Genomic DNA, 25,403 nt, shown 5'->3' on the forward strand with positions numbered 1-25,403 from the left:
ACTTACTTGAGTCAGAGGTGTGAAACCACAAGAAGTAATAAGCATGAACAGGGTGGGAAGGCCAAAACAAGGCATTCTAATTTGAGAATCTAAAAACCTTAATTTATTCAACAAATATATACCACGTGCCTACTATGGGCCAGACATATAAATTCCTTGTCTTTGTACCACTACCATCTACAGTACTGTGTCAATCACACATTACATTCACAATGGTATTTTGTTCAATGTTGAATGAATACACTAATTAAAGCTATAGCAGACAGGCTTTTAAAGAGGTATACCAAATAATACTCTGTTCAATTGTCATCTAAATAAATTTCATGACTTTTGATATTTCCTGGAATTTAGTGATTCTGTTCATTCAAATGAAAATAACAATCAGAAGGCATATTAAAAAGAACTTTACCATTATATCAATTCACGTGAGGGTTAGAATCGCCACTTCTAAGTGCTGACAAGGACTTGTCTGGTCTGCAGTGGGCTTGCTTTCTCTCTGACTACTAGTTGGGTTTGGCCAGTGGCAGAGAGTGAGGTCAGGGTATCCATTCCTGGAGATCTTTCCCTGTTAAGTTGCCTCAGGCTGGTTATCTTAAGAAAGTCATTCTCATGCCAGTTACATACATCATTCAGCAACACTTACTGTGGCTATACTAAATTACCAATACTTTTGCCTTTTCATAGGGTTCTCTAGTTTTACGATTTCTCCTCATTACAATTTTGCTCTATTTTTAAGCCACCGCTTTCATTTTGCCACCAATATGCAATGATGGCTTCTCTTTTCCATGCTTATAATCACTTGATGGTGAGAGAATCTGGAAGAACATTTCATGTTAATGCCCTGAGCCATCTGCCACAGAAGATCACAGATGATGCTGTGATGCTCCTACTGGAAATTCTGATGCGGAAAGACTTTGATTAAAGACTCGAGGCTGATGTAACAGAATCACTAACAGTGTGGGATAACAGAATGATGACACATCCGTCTAACAAGGCCTGGGAGCACAAAGGAGATGCTTAATAGGGCACTGGCATTTACCCCATGTTTCACTGAGTGTTAGGGCTCCACAGAAGTAAGTAATATACAAATTAAATTCCCAATGGAGAGGCCAGTAAAGACCACCTGTTTGATCTTTACTGATGGATTGCTACTGGCTCCAGGAGGGAGAGATGAAGAATGGGTCACCAGACCCTGGTCTAGGCAAAGGTGGTGAGGGATTTAATTAGGGGAGTGTGTGTAAAGGAGAGAGATTACAACAGAATAATCAAGAGAATGTAGCAAGATCAATTTAATAAAGAAAAATTTGGAGAGCCAAATGAGATGGATATATTTGCTTGTCACACCAAATCTATTCTCTACTCCCTCTCTGTTCTGCTCTCAGCCTTGGAGTGCTGACCTGCGTGGTCTACAATGGGAGGCTCCCTTGCTCTTCGGCTTCCAGTTGTTTTTGTTATTGTTGTTATTGTTTTTAATTCCATATTTTGAGGCACTTTTATTCTGACCAGTAGGGACAAAAAATGGCAGACGTATTCTGTATAGTTCAGCACTCTGCACGGGCCCTCAATCTTTGATTTAATCCCCTTTTACCAGATTGAAATAGATCCTTGAATTCACTTTACTCTATGTTGTCTTCTTGCTCTTACTGGGAATAGAGCCATGGCTGGAAATGTATATCTTCATACTTCATGAGGAACTACAGATTGAGACATGCTGGGATGTGGATTGAGTCCATGGTCAGAGAAAATGAATTAAATGGAAACAAAATGGGAAAACTGTGCTTAAAGTCTGACAGCAGTTGCAGTAGGTGTGAGATTGCCTCAGGCTGATTAAATCCTCAGCCCCAGGTCACAGAGCCTCTCAAAATGGCGCTCTCAACCCTTCTCTCTCCTTCTAGGTTCCAGTAACCACTCCCTTTATCTCATCCTTTGAACCTGGTATAGTAACAACTCCTCTGTTCTGGGGTACAACATTTTCTTTTGTGGTTTTCCTATACCGTTATTAAATCCCTCATATTATCCTAATTTTAGTGCATTATTTGCTTCCTGCTATAACTCAGACTGATACACCAAATGTGATTTTAAGATTTTGATTTTGGGTGACTGTGAGGAAAGGTGATATTATTAGCCAAGATAGGGACTATAGGAAGATGAGTAAGTTCAATTGTGGGAAGAAAGTAAACCACAGTGTGAATTTGTTGTATTTATAACAATTGTGAATCAACCACAGGGAAAGGCTGGCAGCACCTGCAAGAGCAGATCTTGGATAAGAACAAAGATAATAATTTCTGGAAATTTGTAAGAATTGACCGTTGCTATAAGGATTAGTTTAATATAGAGAATTTATTTCATTTAGGAGATGAAGTCAGAAAATTCTCTTTAAAATTATAGACTATTAGAGCTTAAAAGGATGTTAATTGTCATCTACCTGAGTCTCCCTTTCTAGGTGATATAACTAAAGTCCATGGAGTTAGTTATGAAAGGGTACACTCTTATTTAATGGCAGGGCTGGCAATGAAATCTCCAGCTCCTGGATCACTACATCTGTGCTCTTCCCACAAAATGCAGCATTTACCTCTACTTGACTGGTTTCCACTAGTTAACAAGTATTGAGTTCCTAGACTACATCCAACATTGTGCTAGTTGACATATGGAGTAAAATGGAAGTATAATGATCTTCAAGGAGATTCCAGTCTTAATTGACAACTCATACAAATATCTAAAATTGAAAGTACAAAAGAGAAATGACTGTGTGAACCAAGAGAGAATAGATCATTTTGTGTGACAAGGCACTGCCATGTAGTATTAGCATTTTGAGTTTTTATAGGTTTCATGTACACTGGTGGTATAGCTTAGGAGGTATTAATAGTTAACCTTGGTTATTTTTACAGCAATAAAGGATTGTCTTATTGAAAACATTTAAGCATGTAAGTTTTAATTATATAACAAATAGGAACCCATAAAGCTGTCTGTTCCTACCTATAGGGACTATTCTTCTAAATGTTAACTTAACTAATAATGTATTTTGGCAAATGAGAAAGAACAAATTTTCTCTTATTATTTATTTATATATATACATAGGACTGTATGCATGCACTATGGATATATGTATTATTATTTAACTGAACGCATGACATGAATAGGGTGTAAAGAAGCCAACACACACACTGTCCCTTAGAAACCACATACATTCTCTACTCCCTATTTATTTTATGATTTGATATATACAATTTCAAAGTATTTTGGAAAGTCTGTTAATAGAAATTATATCTAAAATCTTATCACTATTCTAGTTTTAGAGGCTCAGGCCTTTCACAGCATTTATCAATGGCTGAGAAGTTACTTTCTTGGGCTCCTAGAAGAGGAGAATGTCTTTAACTCTGAAGAACAATGATCAATTTAGGATGTAATGCCAGAAGAAAAGGGAATGTCTACATAGATAAAAGGATCTTTATTCATCTTAAGGTTGAAACTAGTTATTCTGCAAATCTCAAATGATGACTAACAAATGCTGGAAGATATCAAAAAGGGTTAATGTTACCTGAACTGTAGGAAAAAAAAGGTGTTCAACAAATTAATAATTAAGAAAAGAGCCAAATGAAGAAGAAACAAATAAAAACACATATTTGGCTGAGACAATGTCCTGAAATTTTTCTTAAATAGTACCCTCAGAGACCTTTACCCAGGAAACTGTTCTACAGGAACATACCTTTGAAGAGCTGTATCAAATATGTATATTTCTGAGTGTGTGGCCTGTGGTAATAAGCTCAAATGTCTTCAGGGACAGGTGTTTAACCTGAATGGGTGAAATAGCCACGTCTTTGACAATGGAGAGTTGTGAGGACAATGACTAGTTGGGAAGTACAGGTTCTACCCCAGGCCTCAATGTTCTAAGTATCTAGGTTTACAAAGTGTTGGTTAAACAAAGAATGACTCTGGACTGAATTAAGCCTGTGGAGTACTAGATTGTGACAACCATTTTATGGTGACTAAGACGAACTTTTCTTTCAATATTTCATTTCATGGAAATTTTCAATCCCTGGGCCAGCTAGCTTGGGACATTTCATTATCAACCCTTCCCTTTATTTTCAAGTTTATAGGAAGAATCAGTGAGTCAAACTTTCCTGGGTGAAAGTGATTAATTTTAAGTTTCATTTCCTTCCAGGAAACAAGAATTTCATCAACAACAAGATTTAAAATTCTTGTACTCCTACATAAAACAAAAGAAGGAATATTTCATGAATGTCAGATATATAGAGCAAGTTACATAAATCAGGTATAATCAAAATTACCTAAGACATTTTGACATTCTAAACACCAAGAAACTGTAAAGCAAAGGATTATCTTAGTCTCATTCTTAAGGTAAAAAAACAAAATGCCATTAACTAAATACTGGTCTTATCTTTTAGTCTCTCAATGAACCATATTTTGACTCCAAGTTAATCCAAGCATGTTAATGGGAGACAGGCTGTCTGCATAAGCCAGCTCAATTATCTGTTTCTCCATTCTACCGCATTCATCATTATGTGAAGGAAAATTTGGCCCAAATGTCACTGATATCTTATACCTCTATTTGTGTAACAACACAGTTTGGGTTTATTCCCACAGCATAATTCAACTACTAAATAACTCATTCATAGAGCTAACAAACAAGACATTCTATAACATCAAAATTCCAGATTAGTATGAAAAGTTTTATTTATGTACTTAATTACTATGGATTAGAAAGTTTTTTTTTTTGTTTACTCAGGCATTTTTTAGATAGAGTAACATCTTACCTTTTCCTTTCAGTACAGTTAGAATGATAGAATTTATGACAGAATTATGTGAGGTCATTAGAATTTTAAAAACTACAATTATATTAAATATGTATACATAAGGACAAAGCTTGGAAAGTAGTATAAAAATGCACAAAATTGTATTGGAAAAGCTAAACTACAGGTGCCATTTAATTTTTATTTTATTTTGTTATTGTCCATACAGTGCAAATTCAGTGAAAATTATATAAAGCTCAGATACTTACTGTGGTTGGAAAATAACGACTAGTTTTGAATTTCTTCAGAGCCATAGAAGAAGTGTACGTGCCCAAGAAGAGGATGAAAGACATGAGCGTGATATCAGGAACGAAATTGCAGTTGTTCCCGACAAGCTTCCCTCCATATTTTGAACACTCCTTTGTCGACAAAAATGCCCAGTCGAAGGTAGCATTGTGGTACTGAAGAAGAAAGACATTAAAATATTTCTACAGAACACTGACACATCAACAGGAGCTTTTGATACTTGATGGACTATACAGGGATTATACTAAAAGTTTCTGTAAAATCGTCCACTGATAACTATTGCGGGGTGAAATCTGATGAGGTATTAATGTAGTAAAAGGTAAAGAAGGCCAGAAAGCTGGTGATTACTGATAATACAATGAGAATGATGCAACCTGCTCCCTCGTGTGAACCACAGCTTTAAAACCACCCATTTGTTTAACAGAAACAAACCACAAAATCCCTCTTTTCTGAGAGTAAACTGAGACACGATAATTATCCTAAATTTCAAAATGTGAGGTACTCACTCTCTAAAACATCTTTTTGTTCAAAAAGTACTTCAGTTTGGTAGTGCACAGTTTCCTTATGCTTCTAGCTCATGGCCCTAATTGTTAATGGTCTAAAAGTTATAGTAAGCAAACTGCTCATTTGCTCTTTATTTCCACAAATAAGCTAATTTTTCCTCTAAATAATAAACTCACTTTTTCTCATTGACTCCAGATCATCACTAGATGCATCCACTGGTGGAATGTGCTGTGGAGTTGTGTGTGGGATATACATCTCTATGTTAAATAGCCCCAAGCTCATAGGTCAACTTTCAAATTTTCTTCTATCTCATTTACAGCTGTTACATTGTCAGTACTGTGCTTCTCTCTGTGTGCTTGCCTCTGTTCCTAATTTGCAGGAGAATCTATATTTCTATGGAGTCTATATTTCTATTATGCAGGAGAATTTTTTAGCTAACCAATTCTCCCATCTCCCACCTGCTCTGAGTAGTAGCTACTACACCTGACAGTTGCCTCCTTCTCGAGAGAACTGCCTTTACCCACACAAGAGCTATTTTACCTGGCATGTTGTGCCCTCCTGCAGCCAACTGTACCAAGGGGTACAAAACTAGGCCCCTTGTCTCAAAGTGGGAGCATTTATACATCTTCTTGCTTAACTCCCTTCCTGTCCTTCCCATCCTGCTTCCCACGCTTCCTTTTCATGGAGGCCACTCTATCAATAAATTACATGCATGTAAAATCCCTACATCAGATCTGCTCCTAGAAAACCTAACCTAAAATTGTTGATTTACTGATCGAAGTCAATGAACTCTGAGCCCAAGGAGCTCTTTTTAGAGGTCATTTTATCAGACTTCTCACCATTAGTATTCAATAGTCTCAAAGATATGGACATTCATCTTCTACCTGAACATTTTCAGTGATGAGTAGTTTCTGGTAGCTCCTTCCCTTACTCAACAAAATTTCTGCAGAATCCTTCCTTATACTGATTATTTGAACCTTCTAAAATATTTATTCTTTAAGTGAGTGTGTTTTGCTATTCAGAGACCTTTCTTGCACACTGTGACAATTAAGGCTATTTCCTTTTTATGGATATTTTCAAAGTCTTACCTGTCTAAATATATGCCAGTGGGGTTGGAAAGGAGGAAGGGGTTGGGTTCTCAGCTTGGGAAATTCTAATTACCTACAACCATATTCCTCTTCGGTCCTGGACTAATGAGCATATCATGTGCTAACAGCAAATTTATTTGAGAATATCTTTCAAATTAATGTGGAAGGGTAATTTCTCCTGTCTTTTGAAGGCAAGAATTCTACCTCACGCCAAACACTTCATTAATATCCTCTATTATTCAATGAATTCTCCTGATATGAATTATATAATCAGACAAGAAGATCAAACAGATCAAAATCTTTGGCTCGATTGAATCCATATTTTTATATTTTATATTTAAGGGTCAAAAAGTAAGTACTTATGTAAGTCAATAAAGAGTAGGATTTAGATCTTTACCTGAAATATTTTTCTATACTAATTTCAATTTGTAAACAACTGAATTGCATAATTATTCCTTTACCACACTCTGTTTCTGAAAGGTGATTAATCACATCTCATATTATTTTTTAGATTTCTGCATAAGGATATTTTTAGCAGAATACACTTAACATTTAGAGGCCATAATAGGTAACAGATTTCCTTGTTTTAAAAATCAGCAAAAATTTACCATAATTTCACTTCAGCACTTTCTAGCAGCAGAATCCTTTTTTATAACTAGAGTTCCCCAAAGAAGTAAAGAAGTAAAGCTTCATTAAAATCATCCCAATGGGAAGTTTTATTGATTTTCTTACACAGATTTAGCCTGAAGGATAAGCTATACTTGTGAACATGAAACAATAGACACTGTTCTTGCTTACATCAACTTAAAATGCCAATATCAGTATTTTGTGCTCAAATGATTCTTTGTAGTATTGTAAAGAATTTATCCCCCAAACAGCATCTTTTCACTAAGGACTTATATATAGAAACTTTAGGCAGTATATATATCAGGAGATATAACATATCAATACACAGTTTCCCATGCCTACAAAATTTAAACTCTAGCTAATAAACAATTCTATTAAAATATCACTGAAAAGCTAGCTCTCTATTTGTATTATTTCAGTGTTATTCCATATAAGTTAATATCAATCAGTTAACTCTATAAAACTTGAAGTAGGATCCATATCAGAAACAAACTAAACATTAAGACAAAGCGTCCCTAACTCATCTATTAATAGTTTAATATATATAAATATGCTAAGTGATGTGTTAATTAACTGAGAATTTAATACTTGCAGAGACCCAATTCATAAAAATTTTTAGTCCAATATATCACATTTTGTTATCTATGAAACTGATGTTTTGAGTCAAAATGATATGGTTTTTTTTTTGCTTTAGAGGTCCATCTTGCTTTACGTATGTGTGTATATAAAAGGAGCAAAAAAATAATAGAAACTGCACTGATAAAATTTACTACTTGCTCTATCCAATGGCTTCTGAATTCAAATTATCAGGGGAATATTTTTTTTTCATATAAAATTCACTAAGAACCACAGTCTTTAAAACTGATAAAACTGAGCTGTCCTATCCTCTCTCTCTATACCCTGCCCACCTCAAGGCAGTCCCTTAGTCACCTCTTGGAATTATAGCTCAGGGGAACACTGCTTTAAAATCATTGTTATTGGAAATTATCTAAAATTATTGTGAATAGTTTAATCCAGGAGTTAACAAACAAAGGCTCACAGGCCAAATTTAGCCTACTGCCTGTTTTTGGAATAAAGTTTTATTGAAAGTCTGCCATGCTTATGTGTTCACATATTGTCTACAGCTCCTTTTTTGGTGCTACAATGGCAGAGTTGAGTAGCTGCAACAGAGAACATCTAGCACACAAATCCTAAAATATTTACTATCTGACCTTTACAGAAAAAGTTTGCCTATTCCCTAGTTTAATCTATTGTCTAGGATTCCTATGCTACTTTATATTATTGTCTGATAAATTCTCAGGACTTTATCAGATTAATACATTACACTTTTTTTTGTTTGGCAGACTTTTATATTTATATTCTTATTTCATGGATACCATTTCTAATGCTCACTAATTCACTCTAAGTAATTCTGGTTTTGATCATTTTCAGATATAAGTCACAGGACAAGAGAAAAGATGAAAGTGATTCTTCCCTAGGTTCGTGTATCTCCTGAAGAATCTATTTTGAACATATATCAAAGCAGAAGGCTGAGAAAATATCCTAATGGGCTTCTACCACTATCCATTTGGAAATCAGGAAGAAGTAACTTCATTTCCCCAAGCAGTAACAAACAGGATTTTTTCCTAAATAGCAGCAAAGAAGCACCATGAAGAACAATGTGATCATAGCTGGAAAATACTCTTCAAAGTGCAGTATTCTTCATACTCAAACCATTCTGATTACAATATAGTCAGTCATCATGGAATATACACAAACAACTACTAGTGGATCTCAAAAGAAGACAATACTTTATAGGACATAGCCATTACAGATGGCAAGGAGCATAAAAACAAAGAATCCCTGAGTCTCCTAAAGTCACATTTAAAACACTGATACATGTATATTTATCTTGGAAGAGTGACCAAAGAATACATTGGACCTCAATGGAGTCTGAGATGTAAAGAAGTTTAAGAAGTACTGCTCTAGTGTTGTTATAACTGAGACAAGTCTTTCCTAATAGGATGTTCTCTGTGTATTTTGGCCACACTCCAATTTTCATTGACTCTAAGAACAAATTAATGATTGCAGGATGACAAAACATGGTAACTCATCAAAAAATGTTCTCCAATGCAAAGCTTTAATAATTTTCTAATTACTTCATACTGAACTACTCTACATTCCTACTTGGATCATCACAGGTATTTTTAAATTGCCATTTTCAAAACTAACTTCCCATTTTTCTCCTCAGACTTGCTCTACCAATATAGTCTTGCTCATTTCTGTCAATTGCAACTTCATCCTCCCTGATACTAACAACAGAAAACCTGGAAGTCATTGCTCTCCTTTCTAGCCTATCCTTTTGAATTTTTTGAAAAACTATTCTGTAATTTCTATTCATTTTTTCATGCCCCCTAATTTCTGAGCTCACTGAATTCTAAATCTACTCTTTTGAACTATTCTCTCAACATTCACAGAAGATCTTCTAGTTATAAAAAAAAAAATTCATAGGACTTCATTCAGTCTTCATCCTTATCTCCTTCATCTTCTCTGAAATATTAGACCTCTCAACACACCATCTGCCCCTACATATTATTATTTTGTCTTCCTTTGATTTTTTTTTTTTTTTTTTAGGTACCAGGGGCTGGGGATTGAACCAGGTACCTTGTATATGGGAAGCCGGTGCTCAACCACTGAGCCACATTGGCTTTCCTGAAATTTTTTTTTTCCATTTGTTTTGCTTGCTGTTTGCTTTTGTTTATTCAGGAGGAACTGGGAACTGAACCCAGGAGGTGGGTGTATTAAAAGGCCAAGATCTTGAGGGTTGGTAAAGATTTTTGAGGTGTTTGTGGTAGATGAGAAAAAAAAAACAGGAATAGGAATGAAAAGAGGGGATGATAGGAAACACAAGAATGGAGAGAAGATTGTAAGAGATTAAGACAGAGAGAGAAATCTTGGAGAGAAGGAGAGAGATTGACTAGGATTTGGCAACTGGGGATGGATAAAAACTATAAACAATCCAAGTTTAGAGCCAGAGGACTTTTCTTATTTCTTAGTATAGCACTAAGAAATAAGAAAGAAGAAGTGGAGCAGAACAGAAGCAGAGTTCAGCTCAGGATACATCAGGCACTGAATAAATCTTTGTTGAATAAATGAATTAAATCTTTCACCAAGAGCTGAAATATTGGCCATATTTAAGGAACACTACCCACCCATTTACCTACCCTTTTTATCTGGAGGACAAAGTTAAAGTAAAATAAACTTTCAATTGAGGGTTTCTAGATAAAATATAGGACATGCATGCAATATTTGGGACACATACACATTCACTGTTTGTCTGAAATTTAGCTGTAATAAAACATCCTGTATTTTTATTTGCTAAATCTGGCAACTCTGTCTCATTTAGACAGAGGCTATTGTGAGTAATAATAAAACCTAGAAAACAGAAAAATTTGACCCAAAGAAAATATAAAGAAGAATAAAGCATACCCTGTCCTCAATTTCCTTGGAGAAATAAAATATGTTCATTTTAAATTTTCACTAACAATAAAAGGCAGTAAAAGAAATGATTAGTGCAGATTAATATATCAGAAGAGGGAGTAATCAATTTCATTAAGTATAGAGAAACCTTGAAAAAAAGACTGATCCTTGGAGAACTCTCATATTCAAAAAAGTACGAAGAAGTGTAGGAGGGCAGAAAAACTAAAAAGAAATGCTAGGGAGAGTAACAAAAGCCAATGGATAAGGGAATAAAAGCGATGCGCTTTGGATTTGTATATATTTAGGTATAGGCAGAAAGAAAAGAGTACAGCATTAGATAGAGACACTATGAGCAAAGATGCTGAAATGGGGACTTCATTCATTTATTCAATAAATGCTTAATTAAAAACTCATCGAGGGAAGCAGTTGTGGCTCAACCGACAAGAGTGTTCGCCTACCATATGGAGGGTCCAGGGTTCGATACCCAGGGCCTCCTGGCCCGTGTGGTGAGCTGGTCCACATGCAGTGCTGCTGCGCACAAGGAGTGCCAGGCTATGCAAGGGTGTCCCCCACATAGGGGTGCCCCATGTGCAGGGAGTGCAGCCTGTAAGGAGAGGCGCCCCACGCAAAAAAAGCACAGCATGCCCAGGAGTGGCACAGCACACATGGAGAGCTGATGCAGCAAGATGATGCAACAAAAAAGCAACAGTTTCCTGGTGCCATATGACAAGAATGCAAGTGCATATGAACACACAAAGAATGGGTACAGAGAGTAGACATCGGGGCAGGGGGGAAGGGGAGAGAAATAAATAAAAAAATAAACCTTAAAAAAATAAAAATTAAAAACAACTTATCGAATGGTAACCATGTGGAGGAACAAGTGAACTAGATGAACTTAAGCAGAATGTTTCTGTGAAGGGGTAGTGGGAAATAAGGTTCAAAAGTAAGGGAAGCAGACTTGGCCCAATGGATAGGGCATCTGCCTACCACTTGGGAGGTCCACGGTTCAAACCCCGGGCCTCCTTGACCCGTGTGGAGCTGGCCCATGCACAGTGCTGATGCACACAAGGAGTGCCAGGCCACCCAGGGGTGCCCCCCGTGTAGGGGAGCCCAATGTGTAAGGAGAGCTGCCCAGCATGAAAGAAAGTGCAGCCTGCCCAAGAATGGCACCGCACACAAGGAGAACTGACACAGCAAGATGACGCAACTAAAAGAAACACAGATTGCCAGTGCCACTGATAAGGATAGAAGCGGTCACAGAAGAACACACAGCAAATGGACAGAGAGAACAGACAACTGCTCTTTAAAGAAAAATAAAAGTAGTAAGAACAAGTTACTGAAGTTCTTATCTGAGGTTAATCTCATTTAAAAAAAAGATTTCTATCAAATTTTCTGGATCTCATTTTTTAAGACAAATATACACAAAGTAGATTAGTTTTCAAATCTTAAAAGTAGAATGTATACTGAAGGATTTATTGTAAAATTTGAAATACTAAAGCTTCCTCCCCCTCCAAAAAACAGTCGGGTATATATGAGACAGCATGGGAAAAATGTTGGCCGTCATTGAACTAGGTGAAGTGTATAGGGTGGTCATTTTACTATTCTCTGTATTTGAGTGCATATTTGAAATTTTCAACTTTTTTAAAGATTACAAGAACATGTAATCTTCAGCAATATTTAAGGACAGAATAGTTTTTACACTTGACTTTCTCAGTGGGAGAAAATCAGAAGGATGCTATGCACAAGAATTTTAACAGGCCATTCCATTTCCCATGAAAATGAATGTTAACTCTTAGAATCACTCTAAAGGTACCTCAAATCAAAGCATTTTTGCTTCCATGCCTGACTGTCAAGCAGAATTTATGTGACTGTAATAGTTCTTAGTCTCATGATTAACAACATCTCCATGTAGACATGATATGATTTATTGGGTAAAGAACAAGCAAAAAAATAAAATAAGATTCTACCTTCTTTGTTTGATTAACAACCTTTTTAAATATAAATGAACACGATGCTACAAATAAAATTCTCAAGGTTAAGTAGGAGATGTATTCATTTAGGTTTCTTATCCCCAGGGAGTGAGCCAGATTTGCAGTGATCTACAATCATGCCTTATAATCTATAGCATACATTTGAATAGCCCTTGTGTCTACTTATATGTATTACTGTGAAATATCAAAACTGACTTCTTGTTCTGTTTGTGATTAATATGTAGAAAGTTGCAAGAGACTGTCATTCCCACCATAACAATGAAAGCAACTGGATATGCCACAAAATCTTAAGTTTTTAAAACACATCAGCGAGATGAGGATGCAAAGAAACCTAAATAAACAAATTCCAAAAAGTGACAAGTCTTAAACAGGAGTGAAAACACCCATGGATGCCTCATCTCTGGCAGAGCAACAGACGTTCTCCAATACAGATGTAGATAAGAAGAAATAAGCTAACTTTCATGAAAGTTTAATGGTTGCATGTAGCCTGGGGTGACAGAATTCAGAGCGGCCCTAGGCATAGACGGAGACTGCACCCACCCATCAAACTTTCTTGTGGTCTAACAAGTATAATAGGTAGTACACCAAAAGTTGGACAGGATTGCTGAGAAATCACCCTTAGATACATGGACACTCCACTCCCTCCCCCACCCTCCAAATGCAAGAAAGCCACTTTACTAAAATGGGAGGCAGGGAAGACTTTCCTTCATCCATGGACTGTTCTGCATGGAATGTTCTACACCTTTTTATGCCCCAGCTTTCTGAACCTAGGTAGATCTTTTTTTTGCCCTCTTGCTCTGCCTCCAGCTTCAAAAGGCAAATGCCTTACCCTCTCGCAAGTTGTATGTCTTACAGGGATTTCTCTCAAATAAGGAGATTCACTGTACCCCAAAGCTCCCAAGGTTCAGAAAGCTAGGGCATAAAACAAGATACAGAACACTCTGTGGGACTTTTGGGGATGATGGAAATATTCTTTATCTTCTTTTGAAGTCTGGTCTCTCCCTCTGAAAGCAGGTTAACTGGAAGCCACAGGTCTCAATGCTTGTTGCTCAAATTTAAGATCAGCTATAGCTGGTCTTAAAGCTTTATGCGAACCTTTTAAGGAATTTTGTAGGCAGGTTGAAGGAACCGGTCTACCACAGAGCTATTGCAGATTTGGTTTCAGAATACCATATAAAGTGAGTATTGTAATAAAGTAAGTCACACAATATTTTCTTGTTTCCCAGTGCTTATGAAAGTTATATTTACACTATACTATAGTTTATTAAGTATGAAAAAACATTGTTTATACATAACCAATGTATATACTGTAATTTAAAAATGCGTCATTGTTAAAAGATACTAACCATCATCTGAGCCTTCAGCAAGCCATAACCTTTTTGCTGGTGGAGGGTCTTGCCACATGATGATGGCTGCTGACTGATCAGGGTGGTGTTTGCTAAAGGGTGGGGTGTCTGTGGCAATTTCCTCAAGTAAGACAGCAATGAAGTCTCCCACATGAATTAATTCTTCCTTTCAGGAAATATTTCTCTGTAGCATGTGATGTTGTTTGATAGCATTTTATCCACAGTAGAACTTCTTTCAAAATTGGAGTCAACCCTCTCAAACCCTGTGGCTGCTTTATCAATGAAGTTGATGTAATTTTGTAAGTCCTTTGTTGTTATTTCCACAATGCTCACAGTATCTTCACCAGAAGTAGATTCCATCTCAAGAATCCACTTTCTTTGTTCACCCATAAGAAGCAACTCCATATCTGTTCAAGTTTTACATGACATTGCAGCAGTTTAATCACATCTTCAGTCTCCACTTCTAATTCTAGTTCTCTTTTTTATTTCTACCACATCTGCAGTCACTTCATTAACTGAAGTCTTGAACCCCTCAAAGTCATCCATGGAGGCTGGAATTAACTTCTTCTAAACTCCTGTTAATGCTGATATTTTTACCTCCTCCCATGATCACAAATGTTTATCATGGCATCTAGAATCATGAATCCTTTCCAGAAGGTTTACAATTTTTCCAGATGCATCAGAGGAATCAACATCTACAGTAGCTACAGCCTTAGGAAATGTATTTCTTAAATAATAAGACTTGGAAGTCGAAATGACTCCTTGATCTATGATTTGCAGGATGGGTGTTGTGTTAGCAGGCATGAAAATAATACACATCTCATTGTCCATCTCCATCAGAGCTATTGGGTGACCAGGTGTGCTGCCGAAAGTGTAATATTTTGAAAGGAATCTTTTTTAATGAGCAGTAGGTCTGAACAGTGGGTTTAAAATATTCAGTAATCCACATTGTAAACAGATGTGCTGCCATCCAGGCTTTGTTGTTCCATTTATAAAGTACAGGCAGAGTAGATTTAGCATAATTCTTAAGGGCCCCAGACTTTTCATAATGTTAAATGAGTATTGGCTTCAACTTCAAGTCAGCAGCTGTATTAACCCCTAACAAAAGAGTCAGCCTCTCCTTTGAAACTATGAAGCCAGGCATTGGCTTTTCCTTTCTAGCTATGAAAGCCCTGGATGGCATCTTCTTCCAAGAGAAGGCTATTTTCATCTATGCTGAAAATCTGTTGTTTAGTGTAGTTACCTTCATCACTGATCTTAGCCAGATCTCGTGAATAACATGCTGCACCTTCTACATCAGCACTTGCTGCTTTACCTTGCACTTTTATGTTAGAGACAGCTTCTTTCCTTAAACCTCATGAACCTACGGCTGCTGGCTTCCAACTTTTCTTCCACAGGTTCCTCACTTCTCTCACCCTTCAAAGAACTGAAGAGAGTTAGGGTCTTCCTCTAGATTAGGCTTTGGCTTAAGGGAATGTTGTGGCTGCTTTGATTTTCTATTTAGACCACTAAAACTTTCTCTTTATCAGCAATAAGGCTGTTTTGCTTTATCATTTGTGTTTTCACTGGAGTAGCACTTCTCAGTACCAAATTTGGTTAACTATTTGGCACAAGAAATCTAGCTTTCAGCCTATCTTAGCTTTTGCCATGCCTTCCTCACCAAGCTTAATCATTTCTAGCTTTTGATTTAAAGTGAGAGACATGGAACACTTCTTCCATGTGAACACTTTGAGACCACTGCAGGGTTAATTGGCCATTTCAATATTGTTGTGTCTCGGGAATAGGAAGGCCCAACGAGAGAGATACAGGAAAGAGCCAGTTGGTGGAACAATGAGAACACACAAAACATTTATCTATTAAGCTCACAGCTGTATATGGGCATGGTTTGTGGTACCCCAAAACAATTATAATAGTAACATCCAAGATCACTGATCACAGATGACTGAAACAGATAAAATAACAATGAAAAAATCTGAAATATTGCGAGTTACCAAAATATGACAGAGATAAGAAGTGAGGACATGCTGTTGGAAAAATTATGATGATAGACTTGCTTGAAATAGGGTTACCAGAAACTTTCAATTTGTAAAAAAATCTGTGAAACACAATAAAGCAAAGCACATTAAAAGGTGTGACGTTTGAATTTTCTGAATCTGAGAAAAGATATGTTCTTAACTTAAGCCATTACTAAGGGTGTGGGAACATTTAATTACATTGAATTCAGTTAAAGGACCTTTGATTAGGTCATGTGATTATATAACTTTAGGGCTTTTGATTGCACTACATCAGTAAGACCTGACCCTTTGGGTCTTCATCCTCTTGTTGAGTCTTATACAAACTGAGAACTGGAAGAAAAAATACATGTAAGAAAGAGGACTCAAGATTCGCCTACAGCAGCAGAAAGGCAGAGAAGCCCTGAGAGGCTCAAGGAGATGAGGTCCAGGAAGAGATGTCTGAGCACCCACAACTGAGCTCCAGGAAAAAAGTAGAGCAAGACTGGCAGGCAGACTTGCCATGGCAGGACTTCAGGGTCTGCAAGCAGCCGACTTTTGGTGAGAAAGCTGTAAGAAAATTGGCAGAGCTGAGAAGAACAGAGACACAGTGATTCCAAAAACAAAGAAATAATGAAAAACCTGCCTTTTTATCTTGAAGTATGGTTATTCTAGGGTTCTAATATCTGTTTAAATGCTCTAATGCTCCCTCTTTCCTGCTCTTTCCCCATGGAAAAATCCCTACCATCAGGAAGAAGAAACTTCATGCTGATGAACCTGAAGTGAAAAGCCTTTCCCTCCTTTGACAGGATGTTCTCAGGGCCTTGTGAGAGGGGACCTCCCTGGTGTCCTGGAACTGCAAGTCAATTTTACAGCACCTTCTCTCATGATCTTATTGAGGCTGGAATGAAAAGGAGGAAATTAGGTCCTCAAGACTGGATGTCCTAGGAAAGATTCAGGATAACAGAGCTCAAGATTCGGTAGCCTGCCAGAAGCAGTGGCTCCCAGTTTTTTCTGTCCACTAACCTTCTGAGTTATGAGGACAGCATGGTCTAGTGGAATGATAACAGTATCTAAAAAGACTAATGACAGTGCCTAACAGTGGCTGAGAGATGAGTGTGTGCCAGCCACTATGCTGTTATTCCTACATATTTACCTGATCCTTAGAGTACCTATGAAGTAGGTACTATTATCATCACCATTTTATGAATGGAAAACTAAGAAGGTTCCACAGCCTAATAAGTAGTGGAGCCAAGAATTTGAAACAAGGAAGTCTGATGCAATTCAAATAATCTATAAGTTCTTCTACATAAAATATTATGCTGCTTCCCTCAAAGAATGGAAATAAGGCAGGCTTTGTAGTTAGAAAGCCCTGAGTTTAAATCCTAGGTTTACCACTTTATGACCTTTGGAAGGTCAGGCAACCTTTCTAAGTTTCTATTTAATCAATAAATTAGAGATAATATCTAATTAACTCAAAAGTTATTGTTAGGATTATAGACAATTAAAATAAAGAGGCTGGCACCTAGCAGACACTAGCTACCAATAAATGGTAGTTATTGTTCACAATAACAAATCATATTACCTCTTTAATGCCCACTTCTGAATCATCTACATATATATGCAAAGTATACATAAAGGAACTGATATGAGCAGAAGAGAAATGAAGTGTATATATATATATATACACACACACACACATATATACACAAACATAATTTTTTTCTCCTTTTGCTAAGTTCTTTCTTTACAGGAGCTTTAATATACAGTTTATTATCTTACACAAGGTATGCCATTGACACTTAAGGGAGGACTGTCACCCTGGAGTATACAGAACTCACTAGAACTGAAAGGGAATATATTTCAGTCTGCAAATATTGAAGCAGCACGGTGTATTCACAGACCTTGGAAACATCCAGACTTCAGAGGTTCAAATCTTTGTTCTACTAATTTATGGCTATATGACTCTGAACAAGAAAGGTCCCAGAGCTTTAGTTTCTCTCATCAATATAATGGGGATTAATTATGTCTGATAGGTTTTGCTAATGATTATAACATATATTGATGATTTTAATGATTATGCATAAATCACCTGGTTTCCAGTAGATGCTCTATAAATGGTGCTAAATTATAATCATTATTAGGTCTATATGTTCTCTATTACCATCAAACTAGAAGTCAATCAGAACTTCATTTGTTTTTCATGACTCTTAATGTGATAGAATACTCTTTTTATAATTACATATCAATAACTGGAGTCTCTTCCAGGACTTTCCCAAAGACAGGGTTTAAACATAAATTAATTTGAAAGCTTTCCTTGATTAGTTACAAAATTAATTAAGTTAGGAAATCATTTCTTTGTGAGTGGAAATGACTGTTTTATTAATTTTTACTGCAAATTAATTTAATGTTTTTATTAGTTTTTTATCATACTAATTTTAATTAAAATCCTTCTAATCTTGAAGAAAGTATTTTTCCCCCTGCATTTTAGGCAAGTCCTGTTAGCCATTGGCTGACTGGCCTTTAAACTTATTCTCATCCATTCACACACACACACACAATCACACATGGAAGAAACAAAGACAATTTTGAATAAAATCAATGAGATTGTTAACAGTAAGGAAAGAAGTCAAGAGAGCCAAAGAATATGAAAACAAAAGAGAAACCGGGTCAAGTGAGTGTTGACTAGGGAAGATACAAAACATCATCTTAAAAGGGATATTGGGGGCACTCATTACATACTATCTGCAGAAGTGTTCTGGTCTCCTGAGAGACGAGCACTCTATCAATACAAAGTATTATGGTTTCCGTCTTTATAACTGAAAGACTGATATTCTTTCGTAAGATTCCATATTCACTGTAGAAGGAACATAATTGGAAGTCTGAAACAGCACTTTCCCCTTTTCTCCAACACAAAAGCTGCCTTCCAGTGTGAGACCTTCCATCCAAATCAGCTCATTTTTAAAGCCAAGTTCCAGTCTCTTAAAGATTCTTGGTTACAAGCCCTGGGAAAGGATGTCATCTGATCAAGGCATGGTTCTTTCGAAGTAACTGAGGAAATGTCTTGCTACAATCACTTAGTGAGAACACAGCACCATTTGGTTAGTCAAAAGAAGTCTTAATGTACTAGAAACAGAGAGAGGATACCAATGCTATCATTTTTCAACCACACCCATTTTCCCCGTGAAAATATTTCAAGGTCACAATTAATAGGATATAGTAATTAAATTTCTAAGAAGGTTATAAAACCATGTTATAGGAGTAAGCGTTTGCTTTGGTGAAAGAAGGAAAGAAAAAAAAAAAGCTGGCAAAGGAAAATGTCCCTCTACTATCACTGGTTTTTATATATGTGTTCATGCCAGGATTGCTGAATGGTAGGAGATACCATATGATGAATTTTACAGTTAGAGTATATAATATTCAAGTAGTCAAAAATATTAAGTCACTTACCATGTCAGTAGAAGAAATAGTTGGTAAATATTCCAGGGCAAGTGTGGTATCATTAGATATTGTGATATTAACTGTAAGAAAATTAATACAGTTTTTGACTATAAAAGTAAATAGAGACAACCTAAATATATAAACGAATATCTAAAACAGCAAGGTTAGATATTAAAAATATCTTACACAACAACATAAAAGCACAATGAATTTTCACTTATAATATTTTCACTTTTCACCTAGATAAAATAAAGATTATTTGTTGTGCTTTAATTTGCTAACTTTCCCCACCAAGATAGAATGACAAATATTTAAAATATAGTATTAAAATTTCTTTGCTTTCAGTTTTATAATATTCTTACCTGTTACAAAAGGCATTCAATATATTTTGCCGAGTGGAAGAAATGGCTGTTAATAGTTGGGAGAGTTGATTACTGACTTCATGTACCATAAAATATTTGTTTACTGTGAATACAGGAAGCTAGAAAGGAGGTATTTCCTGACTGAAAATGAATTATAGCAGATAAAGGCAAAAGGAATGAAATAAAGCAAACAAATTAAAGGGGAGAAAATATTTAGATGAATCCTAGTTTCTCTCAGGTTTGGAATCTATTCTGATTTTTGAAGGCTCTGAATTGGCTAACAACCTAGAGCTAGCAGCTGCTAGGCATCCCTATTTTATCACGCGTGCAAACTGAATGTTTCCCTATTTCCTCCGCTTCATTAGAGGTTACAGAAAGAATCTAAACAGGCTTAAGAATGCTTGTCCCAAACAAGAAAACATATCTAGCCACAGCCAAATGGATAACGAATGCACTCCAAAAGGTAGAAGAATTTAGTAAATTATTAACAAAACCTAAAAAACCTATGTTTTGTTCTAAAAAGTTTAAAGTATATTTTCTTACGTTATTCCATTTGTTCATTTAAAAACACACTAGAGCCCATAATAGGTATAGTTTTATATCCGTTTTATACTGTGTGGACTCTGAAGGAAGAGACGACGAGGATTACATCGTCAGTCAAAAGCAGAGTTGGTACCAGAAGCTTGTTCAGCCCTCTTTCTTCTACCACCCAGAATTTCTAATAATCACAATCGATATGATTTATGTGATCACAGACCTCAAGGTGAATAGTACTTGCCAAGGCTAGATGATGTGAATCTCTACTGTCAACTGAAATGTCTGACCTGTCCAAGCTTTTGAAGAAAAACAGCATTATGTGAAATCACAGGCTCTATTTACATGGTGTCTGGGAAGCTGTCCTTCCTGAGCTAGATTCTCTAATGCAATTTTATGAGCTTCCTGTCACAACAGAGTGAAGGTCTTTTCTGCAACATCCTTTTCTGCATAAAAACGGAGTATGAAATGAGTGAGAAAGATATTCAAGGCTCCTTCTTTGTGAAATGAAATGACAGATAAAAAAGACCAGGAGTGTATAAAAATAGGATTCCAATCTGAACTTTCAGTAACTGCTCTTAAGTTTTGGATACACAAAAATTCTGCTCATCTAAATACCATTTTTTCCTTCAATTTTTCTCTAAGACAAGCTACTGAAGAACATAGGCTCTCAAAATTCCCAAAAGGTCAGTTTCAAAAGACCAGTAAAAAGTATGTAATATATGCTTCCTACTTATTTTAATAAGCAACAGCTTCAAAAGAAAGACTTCAGTGTAAATATATGAAAAAGTACTTCCAATAAATACTTATTGGCAGAGTACTGGTAGAGTCCATAAGTAAGATTAAAAGTAAATTTCTTTAAGCTCACAGAATAGAAAAAGAGAGATCAATTCCAATTGGGAATTTGATCTACAAGAGCCATTGGTCACTGTTTTGATACAGACACATACAGTGCAAATTTTTGGCAACTGGTTTCAGAATGATCTGTTTACATGGTATTTGCAATATCCTTAATTAGGATTCTGGAAAGATCAAATGGAAAAACTAAAAAACACACTGGACTCTGTTGTCACCATTTGCTCAGCACCATGGATTATGAAGTAAACTTTTTGCTCAAGTATGGTTGTGGGAAGTATGAATGGCAAAGGAGGTGACATTCTTGCTAATGTTGGTACACATCCTGCAAAGAGCATATTATTTGTACTGTTTAAGGTTGTCCTCTTTATCCTCTACTGACCTGGCACTAGGACCCCTTCATGGCCCTCTGCTTTACACATTAGCAGAAGTTGTGCCACCGGAAGAATTCACAAAAGCTCACTTGAGTTCACAAGGTTAAGCATGAATACAACCAGCCATGGAAGGCAGAACTGTCATCATATATCGCCACATCACAATGTAGAGAAAGGAGTACTAAGAGGACTGGGCTTGAATTCTGGCCCTCCACCTGTGGAGCACAGCGCCTCCAAATTCTTCGGCAACCACAGGTACCACATTTGTGAAACTTGATCTGAAACCAACAACTTCATAAGGTTGTTCTCTAGACTAAATAAGACAATGTAGGCAAATTTGTCAGCAGTGTCCAGCACAAGGTAAGAGCTAAATGAATGGTAGCTGAGATAACTACTAGCCATATGACCTGGAGAAAACAGAACTTCACCCCCGGGAAGAATGTCAGCTATCTCTCAAGGTTTTCATGATGACTAAATAATACATGATGTTACTGAAATATAGTTTATTAAAATCCCCTAGTAAAATGTTTGGCTCTTGGATGGCACTTAATAAATGACAGGCTAATCTGAATCCCTACTCTCATTATATTGCCTAAGGGTTACAATAATGTGGAACTAATTAATCTGCTCTGAACCAGAAGAAAAAAACATTAAGAATATTCTCTGTGTTCATGAAATGTTAATTTTTTATTCTATTTTATTTAAGCTACATTTTGAGAAAACTGAGTAAATGGAAAATAGTTACAGAATAAAATTGAATAATCTTCTTGCCTTCATGGTCATATAAGATTTATTTAGCAGGCCTGGACAATTTGATAACAGTAGTGCCTCTTGATAATGCCAAATATTTATGCTTTAAATGTCTTGGTGAATAAAAGGCAAAAATGGCTTGTGCAGAGATGAGAAAGTGAACTAGGAAAATTCTGGGAGGAGTAGCTCTTAGGAATACTACCTGCCATTATCTCGGGTCTTAAGATAAACAAAAATAAGTTTTCTTTCTTTTTTTCTTATTTTTATCATTTTAGTTGTCCTAAGTATTTTTACCAAACCCGATGCTTGAGATTTTCACTGTAACTAGGTAAATTCAAATTATGATACTCTTCAATCCATCCTATAAAGGACAGTCTTCTCACATCTTTGCTATGATACTGCACAGGAAGTTAAAGAGCTGAGCTCCTACTGAGGTATTAGGCTGTATAGAATTACCCACTATTTTCATAAAAAATTCTTTTCCACATCCACGCATCATTACATTTAGGTGTGTTATAGAAATCATTCTGGAGTGATTTTTCCGAATCTGTGTTTTTATATAAACCTAAAGCTAGAGAATTATGCAGTTCTGGTGATTACCCAAATTCACTGCTTCTCCTTTCTGCTTCCTGCAAGGGGTTATAGAGAAACTGCTAAAATATGTGTTAGTACAGAAGAAGGAAACTAAACCATTGTCTTTCAAGTATCTACCATAGCTCAAAATTCAGAGTACAATTAATGATAAGAAGTCAACACTGCTGGTAAAGTGTCCTCTCAGATACAAGCCTGAGTGATGCTACATCAGAAGACCTTGTACCTCCTGTTTAACTATTGCTGTAATTTAAACCTACTTCATAATCTAGAGAGAATGGCACTCAGTAATATAAAATGGAACATAATATGATGCAGGTCATGGGAGATAAATTAGGATTATTTTCTATTTCCTAATTTTCTTTTAATTGGTCTTTCTAATTACTAAACACATATTGACTATAATGTGGGACCACAGGAGATACAATCAAGCAGTCTGTTTTAATGGTGATAACATATTGGCACATAGCATTCATTAAGATAATAAAAAAATTATATAGAGAGATATAATATTGAAATTCTACTCTAATGACAACTGTTTCAGAGCATCCAGAAGACTCCTCACCTTGTGAATATAATAAAGGTGTGGAAATGGAAGCCATAGCTACTTCCAGTTATTTGACTTGGTCTTATAGTTTCAAATTGGGGAAAAGGTCATCTTTTACTTAAGACACCATAAACAGTGGCACACTTGATACCTTAAAAAGGCTTTAATTCTCTTACTTATCCATTCATTATTAAGCATGTTCTCCCTGGAACAGTCAACAATGAATAAATAAAATATATATCTTCTGCTAACAATAAAGCATAGTGCCTATCCCCTTGAGGCGATTTTTCTTGCTGTCATAATTTGTTCATCATTTTTAACAAGGCTTCTTTCCCCTCCAGCTACAAAACCAACACCGGGTTAGAAAATTTACTTTAGTCCTTTCCAAAATATTAATGTGCCCTTGAATCTATAGTCACTGCAATCTTTACACATGAAGTAATGAATTGGAGATACTAGAGGAGAAATTTATTTATAAAATTCAGGTCAAATGAAAATTAAAATCTGACCTTGTCCATTCAAAAATTAATACTATTTTAAAAAATACATTTTATAAAAGCAATGTGTGTGTTTGAGTTCATATATTTTACTTCATTGCAAGTAGCACAATTCCCAAAAATGATAAAGTATACCCATTTTTGTTGAGGGAAGAATGGAAAGGAAGGAGAGCTCAAGAAAGAAAAAGAAAGGGGGAAAGGAAGAAAGGAACTCTATGTCCTTTTCTGTATTTAGAACTTTCTAGTATTTATGTTTTTGAAAGAATTAGATAGATTCCTCTTAAAGGGAGAATTACTTGCCTTTAGGGCTTCAAAGCCATCCACATGACTATGCATAGTGTACATTTTTGTAGTCTTGAGATTCAGTGGAATAGCATTAAATTCTTTAATTATGAAAACACTGAACTGCTTAACTTTTTTCTTTAATCATGGCTTCAATGTTTCATATTTATCTATGATAGCATATTGGTTGATAGATTATTTATAGGCTTCTAGAATAAGCATAGTATCTTTCACTAGGGATATTTCTGGGAAAATTAAATGCTTGAATTATTTAAAAGAATACAACCAAAAAATAAAACTGACTGGAGCATGTTTTATATGTCTGTGAGAAATGAGAAAGAACAGATTCTTACTGAGTGTCTAGTCAGTACCAAACATTTTACATATACTATCTCATTAAGAGTAGGTACAATTACTAAACCATTTCATAGATTATAAAACAGACTTAAGGAGATTATGTAATGTTCCTAGTTGAGGATCACACTGCTACTTAGTGGCGGAAATGAAATTCAAATTCATTTTGCTTTACTCCCAAGCATATAGGAGTTTTTACACTATATAGCACTAACAATATTCCAAATTGGGGTTCTGGTGATGAAATGAGACATTACAAATTGTCCTTCAATCAAGTATTTTTCACTTTTCACTTCTGGTTTTTTAATTGAATTACCTTTTTCCTTATACACCTCCACACAGTAATCACCTTACCTCTTATCTTACCTCTACCAGCAATCATCACATTAATTAATAATTATACCATTTCTGAGAAAAGGAAATAGCACAGAAACTATGTACCACCCTGGTTTATGTGTGAACAAACATAGCTGGTTTTCCTTCACAGTATTAGCACCTGGGCTTCCTTAATTCTTCAGTAAACCTGGGTATATGACTGGTGTGTACTGAGCAATTGATAGCAATGGGGATTGGAAGAAGGGAGGAAAGGGGAATTAGGAAAAGGAAAACCAGTAAGTGATGAGATTTGGTGGAAGTAAGTGAGAACAAGAAAGATCAGAAAGGAGGAATAGGAGGAAGAGTCGTCTTCCAAAAGCACAAAAGGCCATAATATTTTATGGCCATGAATAGGCTTTCTTAGGGTTAAATGACCCT

General features: G+C 36.0%; 1 protein-coding gene across 10 annotated transcripts in view; it reads right to left on the reverse strand.

Moving 5' to 3' along the window:
- SLC4A4 (solute carrier family 4 member 4) overlaps nucleotides 1–25,403 on the reverse strand; it is a 445,649-nt gene that overhangs the window by 71,300 nt on the left and 348,946 nt on the right. For all 10 annotated transcript variants that reach the window (XM_058297298.2, XM_071216116.1, XM_071216109.1 and 7 more), the window contains 2 exons: nucleotides 19,514–19,584; nucleotides 5,021–5,212 (listed from right to left, as the gene is read on the reverse strand). In XM_058297298.2, the coding sequence (XP_058153281.1) occupies nucleotides 5,021–5,212; nucleotides 19,514–19,584 (263 nt within the window). The remainder of the gene's footprint in view (nucleotides 1–5,020; nucleotides 5,213–19,513; nucleotides 19,585–25,403) is intronic.

This window comes from Dasypus novemcinctus, chromosome 1 (genome assembly GCF_030445035.2).
Source record: "Dasypus novemcinctus isolate mDasNov1 chromosome 1, mDasNov1.1.hap2, whole genome shotgun sequence".
Classification (NCBI taxonomy): Eukaryota; Metazoa; Chordata; class Mammalia; order Cingulata; family Dasypodidae; genus Dasypus; species Dasypus novemcinctus.